The sequence below is a fragment of the Myotis nattereri genome (assembly GCF_964212035.1).
Source record: "Myotis nattereri genome assembly, chromosome: 16".
NCBI lineage: Eukaryota > Metazoa > Chordata > Mammalia > Chiroptera > Vespertilionidae > Myotis > Myotis nattereri.
The window spans coordinates 53,136,866-53,148,724 of NC_138091.1; the positions used below are offsets into that span (position 1 = coordinate 53,136,866).

General features: G+C 57.4%; 1 protein-coding gene across 1 annotated transcript; it reads left to right on the top strand.

Moving 5' to 3' along the window:
- Nucleotides 1–25: 25 nt before the first annotated feature.
- LOC308531896 (E3 ubiquitin-protein ligase TRIM65-like) lies at nucleotides 26–9,149 on the top strand (the record flags this gene model as incomplete). The annotated part of the gene is made up of 8 exons (XM_081108987.1): nucleotides 26–81; nucleotides 3,452–3,495; nucleotides 3,787–4,457; nucleotides 5,477–5,572; nucleotides 5,750–5,983; nucleotides 6,846–7,008; nucleotides 7,226–7,288; nucleotides 8,602–9,149. 8 exons carry the CDS (start codon nucleotides 26–28, stop codon nucleotides 9,147–9,149), a joined length of 1,875 nt encoding a protein of 624 aa, XP_080965113.1.
- Nucleotides 9,150–11,859: the final 2,710 nt, after the last annotated feature.

Here is an 11,859-nt window from a genome sequence, read left to right on the forward strand (position 1 = left end):
CGAGACCTGTGGTGTGTTTTCCGGTATGGCCGGCTCCTTGTGTCCACTCAGCATGCACGCTTCTCCAAGGCCTCCCCGGAGGTGAGCTGCACCTTCCCAGCAGCGCCGCCCGCCCGCCAAGGCCTGGTTTCTCCTGCTGCCGAGCCGCCCGAGGGGGTGTTGGGCCTCCTTCCTCCCACTTTCATTTTCCTGAATCTGAAAGGACTCGTGCTGAGAACCAGTAGGTGGGACAGATGGGCTCCCCACAGGGCTGGAAAGAGATGGGGGAGGAGTATGAGGTGTTTTTGTGGGTTTTCTTTTCATTTGTTTTTATTTATTTCAGAGAGAAGAAGGGAGAGGGAGAGATAGAAACATCAATGAGAGGGAAACATTGACCAGCTGCCTCCTGCACGCCCCCTACTGGGGGTGGAGCCCGCAACCCAGGCATGTGCCCTGACAGATCGAACTGTGACCTCTTGGTTCCTGGGGATGACGCGCAACCAAATGACCACACCGGCCGGGTGAGATGCTAAGGGAAAAACAGTCCTGGAAGACAGTAAGTGACGAGGTTGCCCATTTTCTCTGCAAAGTAGAGGGTGAGAAATGTGAGGTGAACACCCAGTAACCAAGTGAAGGACCCCTCACTTTAGGCATCAGGCAGGGTGTGGGATCCTCAAAAGGCCTCGTCTCCCCCCCCACCCCACCCCCGCACGCCCAATAGGGAGACAACTGGACACAAAGGTCAAGAACAAGGCACAAGTTTGTATCAGCCAGGGTCCATGAGATGGAGACCCCAGTGGTTAACAGGCTGTGGGGAAAGGTTGTAGGGATTACAGGACGCTCCCAGGGCCCAGGAGCAAAGGGGAGAAGTTAGGATTATGGAGAGGAGGCTCAGCGGAGGATCCCTGTGCGAGAGATGCCGCCATCTCAGGGCTCAGGAACGCTGGGTCTAACGAGAAAAACAGCACACTGCTGGGAGCAGCTACGCCTGCCCGAGAAGCTGCAGTGCTGTGGTTGCTCAGCTGGTTGGAGCATCATTCCAGGCACCGAAAGGTTGAGGGTTAGGGCACATACCTAGGTTGTGGGTTCGATCCCTGGTTGGGGCAAGTACGGGAGGCAAACCAATCGATGTTTCTCACATCGATGGTTCTGTCTCCCTTTCTCTCTCTAAAATCAATAAACATATCCTCCGGTGAGGATAAAAAAATACATAAATAATAAAGATCCTTTCCTCTCCCCGGCAGGAGGCAGCACAGTGCCAACAGTCATTGTTCCGGGGCCTGAAAGAGTCACACCTATTCCTGAGCAATGTTAACTACTCCTCAGATGGCTGAGGGGGTGAGAGAACACCCTGCTTGTGATGGGCAGTTCAGGCCCTGTGGTCCCTTGATGTCCATGGTTAGGTTGCAGGAGCTGCATCTCAAAAGGAGAAGAGTTCATCTGCAAGAGAAGGCGAGGATCTACTGCAAAACCCTGGCGTTCTGCCTGCTGATGCTCCAGGGAGGGCTTGCCGGCGGCTGCAGGCAGCCAGCGCCTGGAACAGATCACGGAGTGTGGCCGAACCTGCTCAGTCACAAAGCCCAGGTGGCAGCCTCCAGCTAAACTTCCAGTAAGAATCACACCACACAGTTTCATCAGGAAAGCTTTCCACTGGAGGGAACTGTTACTCCATTAAGCCAGTTTAATTCCTTGATCGGTTTTCTATGCAGTGCAATTAAGTTGTTTCCAAGTTTCTATTTTCTTTTTTTAAAATTTTTATTGATTTCAGAGAGGAAGGGAGAGGAAGAGAGAGATAGAAACATCAATGATGAGAGGGAATCATTGATAGGCTGCCTCCTGCAGGTTGGACCAAGCCCACAACCCAGGCATGCGCCCCCGACCGGAATCGAACTCGGGACCCTTTGGCCCGCAGGCTGACACTCTATCCACTGAGCCAAACAAGCTAGGGCCCAAGTTTTCTATTTTCATTTTACTTAAAAATATTTTAATTAAGGCCCAGCCAGTTTGGCTCAATTATTGAGCATCAACCTATGAACCTATTCCTGGTCAGGGCTCATGCCCAGGTAGCCAGCTCTATCTCCAGTGTGGGGTATGCAGGAGGCAGACAATCAGATTCTCGTCATTGATGTTTCTATCTCTCTCTCCCCCTTCCTCTCTGAAATCAAAAATACATTAAAAAAATGAAAGCAGTAAAACATTTGAAAAAATTCAAATGACAATTTAAAAAAAAATTTTCATTAAGATTGTTTCCCATGTTGATTTTATGGTGGAACTTTAATGATAGCTTTTGCCCTTGTGAGCTTTCTTTTGAGGCCATTATTTCCTCCAAGTCAAATTTGGCAGCTCAAAATCTAAGTTTCATAACTTCTTGAAGCAAGAAAGTGGCATATTGCAAACGTCTCAGGACATTTGTCCTGTTAGATAAGGAAGAATAAGAAACAGGAAGCCCAACAAGAAGCCCTTAGAGTAATGAGGGTCTCTTCAGTTTTGCTCGTCCCTTTTTTCCTCCTGAGGGTCAGGACCAGAGTGGGAAGCAACAATCTTTAGGATCACCCATCAGATAATGTTCGGATCAATCCACTTTAGACCAAGAGGGGGCCTTGAAATGTTATCTCCTGCCACCACCCTGTTGATTCATAAGAAAAAAACCATGGTCCAGAGAGATTTAACGAACTGCCCAAGATCCTTCTGCCACTGAGTTGCTGCTGTTTTCTCTCTCAGGTTCGTAAGGAGTCCCTTAAGTCCACTGCAAGTGGCCCCAGGTGCATAGCGGCTCTGCCTCCTGGGACGCAGGCTCCGGCAGGAGGAATAGCCTGTCACAGGCAGCCTGCATCAGCGCCGCAGCAGGCCCAGCGGTACACCTTTCCCTGCTGACGTCACAAGCAGGGTGCTGGGGCCGGTCCCACTTGAATTGTGACATCAGGAAGCAAAACTGCAGGCAGTTTTTCAGGGGTCGGGGGGGGGGGGGCAACTTGATAGGGAGACTGCAAAACACAGCCGAAGGGAAAGGTGAGATGGTGCTTATCAGACCCAGAGAGTTTAAAGGGTGGGAACCCACTAGACCAGTGGTTCTCAACCTTCCTAATGCCGCGACCCTTTCATACAGTTCCTCATGTTGTGGTGACCCCCAACCATAAAATTATTTTCGTTGCTACTTCATAACTGTAATTTTGCTACTGTTATGAATCGTAATGTAAATATCTGATATGCAGGATGTATTTTCATTGTTACAAATTGAACATAATGAAAGCATAGTGACTAATCACAAAAACAATATGTAATTATATGTGTGTTTTCTGATGGTCTTAGGCAACCCCTGTGAAAGGGTCGTGCGACCCCCGAAGGGGTCGCGACCCACAGGTTGAGAACCGCTGCACTAGACTGATAGGGACCCTCCCAGCAGCTGGTGAAATGGGACCAGGGGCAAGGGCCCTGCACCTGAGTGCCCACGGGTTCTCTTCCCTCCCGACAGGGCCGCCACGCCTCTGGCCTTCCCTGACATGCAGAGAGTTTCACGTAAGTACCTGTGCTTCCTACCTGCCTGCCAATGGGCCAAGGAAGTGGTTCCTTTCCCCTGTCACATGACTGCTGTCTGCCATCCGCCCTCTTGTCCAGGACTTGTTCCAGGAATTGGGGCTGGGACAAGAAGAACACAAGCCCCAACTTCTGTCCCCGCTTCGGGCTGACTGATGGCACAGTCCCTGTCCCCCAGGGGCAGACAGCTGCTTCTCAGAGGAGTGTGGTACTCCTGTCAGGCCCTCTCGGCTCCTGCCTAGGCTTCCGCATGGCTTTGCTCCGTCTCCCTAGAGCCCGTCCAGGACCGGGTCCCAGCGGCGCAGCCCCCGGCCCAGCCCTCCAGACCTCCGCCAGGCCAGCGCCCGCTGAGGAACAGCGGCAGCCTCTGCAAGTTTGAGGACCAAGTCCTCTGTCCCATTTGCCTGGAGGTGTTCCGCAGCCCCGTCACCACCGCCTGCGGCCACAACTTCTGCATGATCTGCCTCCAGGGGTTCTGGGACCACCAGGTGGCCGAGGGCGAGACGCTCTACTGCCCCCAGTGCCGAGAGAGCTTCGCCTCCAGGCCGCGCCTCTGCAAGAACGTCACCCTGGAGGAGATGGTGACCTGCTTCACCCAGGCCAAGAGCCCGGCCTCGGCGTCCTCCTGGAAGCTGGCCGGGCCCCGGGACGTGCCCTGCGACTTCTGCGGCCCCCAGAAGCGCCGGGCCGTCAAGTCGTGCCTGCAGTGCATGGCCTCCCTGTGCGAGAACCACCTGCGCAGCCACGCGGAGAACCAGGTGTTCCGGGACCACCAGCTCCTGGAGCCCCTGTGGGACTTCAAGAGCTGCCTGTGCCGCAAGCACCGCAAGCTGCGGGGGCTGTACTGCCGCACGGAAGGCTGCTGCGTGTGCGGGACCTGCCTGCTGGAGGAGCACCGGAACCACGACACCATCCCCCTGCAGGAGGAGCGCGCCCGCAGGGAGGTGAGGCTGGGGTGGCGCTGGAGCTGGCCGGAGCCAGGGGCCTGGGGTTCTGAGTCTTTCGCTGAAGATGAAAGTCTTTCGCAAGCCCCTCCCCTCATCCCCCCCTACCCCGGCCACCTCCACACACCTTTCCTCGGAGGACAATTCGCAGTCGTTAGAGTGATGGCCAAGAGGGTCAGGCCGTGACAGGAAACAGTGCCGGCCAGTCAGGGGAATAAGGATCCAACATGGTCTGGATGAATCCTATGATCAGGGGGTTTTGGGGGGTTTATTTTGCTCAGAACGAAAGGAAAGGGTGAAAGAACAGATGAAACTACATACATGACGTCCTTCTATGTGAGGACATTCCATCACACACATCCTAGAACAGCGCTATTCCAACAGCCACCGTTCATGGTCCGTGGCAAGGAGCTCGGCCGGAACGCGAGCCAATGCCTCACTGTTGTGTGATGAGCTGACACCCTCTCCCTGCCAAGCCCTTCTCGGCGAGAGAGCAGTGCGTTGATTTACCGTCTGGCACGAGCTTCTCATTTGCTGCGTGTCAGCAGCAGTTCCTGGACAGGCACTTGGACGAGCGGTTCTGTCTGTAATACATCGTGAGACAGGGACATGCCCGTTGCCGGGCAGGGGAGACTAAAGGCGTATGTAGAAGGACTGGCCTGGCAGTGCTGCCCCCGGGAGCCCTTTTCCCACCCACTGCCTCCCAGGCCTCTCAAGCCACTGACCCCTCCACAACCCCTTCTTGTGACCTGAAACCCGAAGGTCATTCCTGTCACGGGCAGAGAACCTGACTCCTAAACACGGGGAGAGACCTACAGCAGGGGGGTGGGCCCTCGGCCGGCACCCCTTCAGCTCTGCTCTTTCTCATCCTCATCCTCATCCTCATCTCCTTGAAACCTCTTTGGAATGTGAGAGGAATGAATATCTCTTCTGGGCTTGAACATGGGGCTGCTTGCAGAAGGCTTCTCCTGGGCGCCCCTCCATCAGGGGCCCTCTCCTCCACTCACCCTGTCACCCAGGTGGAGTTGCGGCAGGTCCAGGCCAACGTGGAGAACCAGATGCTGATGATCACCTCCGACAGCCAGAAGCACCGCGAGCAGGTGGCCTTTCTGCTGGTAAGGGAGCCCGCCCGCCCCAGGCCCAGGCCGCGGGGACTCAGAGGGCTTGGAGGGGATGGGGTGGGGCCAGGCGGACAGACAGGGTGCCTGGGTGGGCTGGGGACCATGACAAGGCAGGGATCAGGGTGGAGCTCAGAGATGCCTCGCTAGGCACCCTCCCACCTCCACCCCCAGAAAATGATCCAGACAATGCGAGATGAGGTGCACTCCTGCTTCTCGGGGATCATCCAGGAAGTCAAACAGCTGCAGACGAAGGTCTTGGATTTTGTGGAGAAAGAGGAGGCCGCCGCCCTGGAGAAGCTGGGCAGCTCCATCCAGCAGAGCCACAACTGGCTCCTGAAGCTGGAGGCGGACAGCATCTGGCTGCGCACCCTGCTCACCAACCCGAGTGACCAGCAGTTTCTGCAGGCAAGACCCCACCCCACCTCCGCGCCTGGCCCTGCCACAACCTCCACTCCTCCACCCCCAGACACACCCTCAGCGTTTGGGGCGCATCACTGGTCCACTCCCCTGCCTCCCAGGCCATCTGTCCTGAGCTTTCACCCACCCCCCTGGGCTCCTCCACCTCAGCACCCAGCCTGGCCCTAACGCTCCTGCCTTCATTTCCCTGGAACAGATGGGATGTACCCTAGGGTTCTGGGCATCTGACCGGCTAAGTTTCTCCACACGCCCCCAGGCAGGGCTGGAAGTGAGACAACAATCTACGGAGCCAGATTGAAATCCCATTTCTTTCCCCGGCCCTGGCCTGGCGCCACAGCCTGGTTGGGTGCTGCTGCAGGGGGGTACCAGGCAGGGTAGCTGGTGGGGTCAGGTGAAGGCTGGGGGGGGCAGCCTTCTCTCTGGGCGGGGCCGGGGGCTGCCCCAGCCCTGTGCTTGGAACTCCTAGCACAGCTCCCCTTCCTTCAGCGGTCATCGCACCCCCGAGCAGACTTCGAGGGCTGTTCCTCCCCTGTCCCTCCCTCTCCCCCCCCACCAGGAAGCGTTGGCAAGGTTTTTCACTAAGCAGTTAGAGGCTGGAAGAAGTCCTGCCAGCGCTGTTTTCTAATAATCACTCTGTAATGCACTAGGCCAGGCCTTTGGCAAAGCCCTAAGCTACGATGTCCAAACGCCAGGAGCTGGGGAGGGAGAGGCCCAGGTTTGAGAGCAGCAGTTTCTCCACCTGCCCCACGCTCTGGGCACCACCAAGCCCCTGCATAGGCGGGGACACCTGGCATCTGCTGGGGCCCTGGTGAAAGGTGGTACCACCCTCGCCGCCCCTCCCCACACACAGGAGTTCCCCAGGCTAAAGAACTTCCAAGACTGCATGGAACCCCTAATGGGCACCAGCTGGGAGGAGAAGCAGAGCTTCCTGCAGCTGCCCCAGACCCTGGCGGAGCTCCGGAGCCGGCTGGTGGGCATGGGGCTCAGCTTCATCAACCAGCTCCTCCTGCAGGGTCAGTACCTGCGGCCTGGGCCACTGGACGCTCCCTGACATTCTGGGGCAGGGACAGCCCTGCAGGGCCGTGGCTGGGGTGGTTTCCGGGCATCGTAGAGGGCCCTGCCGGCCTGTGTGCACCTTCCCCAGGTGACGCCTCCTCCTGGGAGCCCACGCCTCTCTGCGGAAGGATGCTGGGCTGGGCGTGTCCTCAGCAGAGCCCTCCATCTCCACAGGCATTAAAATGAACTCCTACGAGGTGCTGCCCCCCACTGTGGACAGGAAGGCACTTCTCAAGTGTGAGTCTTCAGTCCTGGGGTCCCACCGCAGGGGGGGAGGAAGGGAGCAGGGCCCCTAGGTGCCTCGACTTCCCCAGCTCCACCTCCACTTGGGCCAGGGCTCCAGAGAGATGCCAGCTCTCTCTTGCCTGGGCCTGGAGGCCTCAGAGGGACTGGCCTGTGACTCCGAGGCCCTGATAGGAAAGAAAAGACTGCCCTGTCCTACTCCACAGGTGGGGCAAGGCCTCACCTACTGCCCAGAGGCCCTTCAGCCTTCCCTGGCCCCCGTGTCGTACCACCCTGTCCTCCTCTGGGTGCCTGACCACCTCCCTGGGCTTTAGCCAAGCCAGTTGGCAGACCCTGTCCATTTCCGCCTCCATCTCCCTTTCCGCTTGACGTTCCCACAGCCCTCCCGCGCCCAGGCTGGGCTGGGGGGCCCAGGCCCAAGGACTTCCCTGCGACCTCCAGGGTCAGGGATGCACTGCCCTTGGTGACCCCTCCCTCTGCGTGACCTCCTCCGGGAGCCCTTGACTCCCCCTCAGTTCCCCTCCATCTTGCATCCTGAATGAATGAAAGGGAGATTGTGTGAGGGTCTGTGAGGGCACGGAGGGCGCCTCAGCGCTCAACGCTTCTAGAAAGGTGGGCCTTGCGCCCTGGCCAGTGCGGGCTCAGTTGGGTGGGCGTCATCCAGTGCACCAGGAGGTTGACAGCCAAGGGCACATGGCCAGGTTGCAGGCTTGATCCCCGGCTGGTGGGGAGCATGCAAGAGACCAACGAATGCACTCTCTCATTGATGTTTCTCTCTCTCCCTCTCCCTTCCTCTTTCTCTAAATATCAATAAACTATTCTTTTAAAAATAAAAATTACATATATATATAGAGAGAGAGAGAGGGGGGGGGGAGAGAGAGAGAGAGAGAAACGGTGGGCCTTGGGACAACACCCATCTCATCCTCTAAACCAGTGGTTCTCAACCTTGGCTGCGCATTAGAACCACCTGGGAATCCTTTTAAAATCCTGGTTTCTGGGCCTCATCCTCCGGGAATTCTGTTTCTTTGTTACTAATGTTGTGGCCCCACCCCATAACAAAGAAACAGAATTTCCGGAGGATGAGGCCCAGAAATCAGGATTTTAAAAAGATCCCCAGGTGATTCTAATGCGCAGCCCAGGCTAAGAACCGCTGCTCCAAACCGTTGGGGCACATCCCCACCACCACCAATTGGGGACTTCAGCGGGGGTGGGGGGGGGGGCACTCCTAGGAGCTGGGGGAAGCTCTGGCGTCCTCGGCCGGTGCCTGGGACCCTGAGCCGCTCCTGTCCGCCCCTCCCCGCCCCCAGGCTACTGCAACCTGAAATTCGACCCCGCCTGGGCCAGCGAGGAGCTCTTCCTGTTCAAGGAGACGCACTCGGTGCTGAACCTGGGCGTCCTCCTGGAGCCCTTCCCCGCCGGCGGCCCGCTGCCCGGCTTCAAGCAGTGGCCGCAGGTGCTGTGCTCGCGCGGCCTGGCCGAGGGCCGCCACTACTGGGAGGCCGACGTGTCCAACTCGTGGGTGTGCCTGGGCGTCACCTACCGCCGCAGCCCCCCGCCCGGCGGCCGCCCGCGCGGCAGCATCGTCTACCTGCTGGGCCGCAACCCCGACTCGTGGTGCCTGGAGTGGGACTCGCTGCGCTTCTCCGTGTGGCACAACAACACGCAGACGGTGCTGCAGGGCGGCTACCACCGCACGCTCGGCGTGGCGCTCGACTGCGGCGCCGGCTGCCTGTCCTTCTACGGCGTGGCGGGCGGGGTCAGCCTCCTCTACCGCTTCCTCGCCTCCTTCCTGGAGCCGCTCTACCCCGCGGTCATGGTCAGCAGCGGCGCCCTGGTCACGCTCAAGCAGGTGTAGGCGGGGGCGAATAAAGCTGGACTCCAGCGCTGGCTGGCCCCGCGGGGTCCTCTGGCTCGGGGGTGAGGGTGGGCAGCGAGCCTGTCACCCAGCAGAGGTGAGTAGTAGTGACAGAGACCGACTGGCTTGCAAAACTTAACAGCTACCGTTTGGCCCTTTAGGGACAAAGTGTGCCAACTCCTGCTTGAAATCAGTATAAACACACAGTACCGGGAAGGAGCAAGAGGAGGGGTAGATGTGCCAGGAGGAGGAAGAACTGGAGAACCAGCCTTGTGGGGAAATCAGGGCAGGCTCCCTGGAGGAAGTGATATTTGAGCTGCTATCTGAGATGATGGGTTATCCAGGGAAACAGGGCCTGGGAATCCCAGGAAACAGGCAGATCCATATGTCCCCAGAGCCACAGGAGAAGGGTTCTGAACCAGGCTAGACTGTCCCTGGGACTCAGGCCTTGGTTCTCCAGGCTGGTCGTGGCCACTCGCACCAGGTACCTGTCTCTAAAGGCCTTTGGCCTGAGAGTGGGTGGGGCTTGGGCCGGGTGGCATTGGGGGAGGTGGGTGTTCTGTCTGGGTTACTGGCTTCATTGCAGGCTAGAGATCAAGGCGAGGAACCCAGGCCCATCTCAGACCCCAAAGGCAGAGAGACAGGCTGCTGACCCTCCTGCCCAGAGCTGGGCATCTCACACAGCTGGTGTTGCATTGTCCAGGGAGGCTGTGGAACTGAGGCCACCCTGGGTGGGCAAACCTTAAACCATCTGCGCCCTCCTGGGTGCTCCTGCAGCTGCCTGCCTGCCCCAGCCACAGGCCCGCCCCTCAGAGCTCCTCAGCTAGGCCTCTGCCACCCACCTGCCCAGCAGGGTGTGTGCCGCCCGTGAGGCTGGACCCTGGCCGGGCCACGGCCCTGCGACCCTGGCAGGAGCGGGACTGGGGACTCGGCCCCTCTGCAGAAGCCGCCTCTGCATTTCCAGCCTCAACCAGCCGCTTGTTCCCATGGCCTCTCAAGTGGGGGCTCTCGGGGGGGTTAATGATTGGCTCTGGAGAGGACATGAGGCAAGTCACAGGAGGAACTACTTCGGGCCCACCGGGCTGTGCCTGAACTCCACCCCCGGGGCTGTTCTCTGTTCTCGGAGAAGTGAGTGACCCCCACTTCTCGGTAGGAGCCGGCGGGAGCAGGCTGCGGGGCCTACCCTGTGGTCTGGCAGGGGTGGGCGCCCTTCGGCTCCTCTGAGCAACCTTGGCTGGGCTCTCAAGCTGACCCTCCTCCCTGCACCAGTTCCAATCACTTTCCCCAGGGGCCGCTACCTGGTGATGGGTAGGAATGAAATCTAAACCTTCCCCGATATTCAGGAAAAACCTTTCACACCAAAATGCCTAAATCTCGCCTCTCCACCCCCAAATCTTCACGGTCCCTGCTTCAAGGGGCTGCAGGCCTCTGCATCATGGGGTGGAGGCAGTGAATGCTGAGAAGGTGAATGTGTGGTCCTAGGGGACGGGCCTGCTCTTGCTGGCTGCATGGTCTCAGAGTCCTTCCCAAGGACAGGGCCGTACCCTCACCTTCTGGCTCTGAGGGACGTGTCGTCCCAGGATGGGGTGGGGTGTGATGCTGTCACCATGACACCCTGGGACACAGGGGCTGAAACCACATCCGGTGTAAGAGGGATGTCGTTGCCTTTCTCATTTGGAGCTCCTCGGCCCACAGGCGTCCACAGTGATAGACATCATTTTGAAATAATGTCTAGTATTTCAAAAAGCCGAATGGGAAGCAGGCGAGGCTGGCCAGCAAGGCAAAAGGCCAGTGTCCTTTGCTCATGACTCAGCATGTGTCTCCTGGGGGCCCATATAGAGGGGGACCTTCGGGTGCACGATCAGCCAGTAGCCTTGGATAATCCACACCAGGGAACCCTATCCCTCCCCTTCCCCTTGCTGTGGGGAGACCAGGGTGGAGCCTGACCCTGGAACGCCCCCCACACTTCTGCCTTCCTGCTCCTGCCTTGGCTTGCAAAGACTATTTAATGTGAATCCAAACAGGCTGTAAACTAATCTGTCTCCAAGGGTTATTTCACTAAACAATGTTCCGTGTTATACTTACAAAAGGATTGGGTAATGTTTTGCATTTCCTTTTTTTATTTTTAGTTTATTTTTATTGATTTTTTTTTTAAGAGAGAGAAACATTATTTGGTTGCCTCCAGCAAGAGTCCCAACCGGGGATTGAACCCAAAATCTGGGTCTGTGCCCTGACTGGGAATTAAACCCGCCACCTTTGGTGTACGGGACAACGCTCCAATCAACCGAGCCGCACTGGCCAAGCCTGTGTTTTTGCATTTTTCTCTAACAGTAATTTTAATGCACATTTTACAAAATCAAATGAATGCAAATGTCACGATGGACAGACATTTGTTTGTTTATAACAAAGTTATAAATAAAGGTCAGACCGGACTGGGCACTTGCACCACCTGCCCCAGACCCCTTGCTCTGACAATGGCCCTGATTCTAACAGAATGTCATTGGCAAACAGGTGGCCGGTTCACTGGCCATGGTCTGTTGATCTCATTTCTTTAAAGGTTGCGCTGTGTCTCTTGACTACTGAGTGTTGTTGGCATCTCAGCCGGTCAGCATGGGTCAGTGGTTGACCATTGACCTATGAACCCGTTCAATTCCCAGTCAGGGCACGTGCCCAGGTTGCGGGATTGATCCCCAGTGTGGGGTGTGCAGGA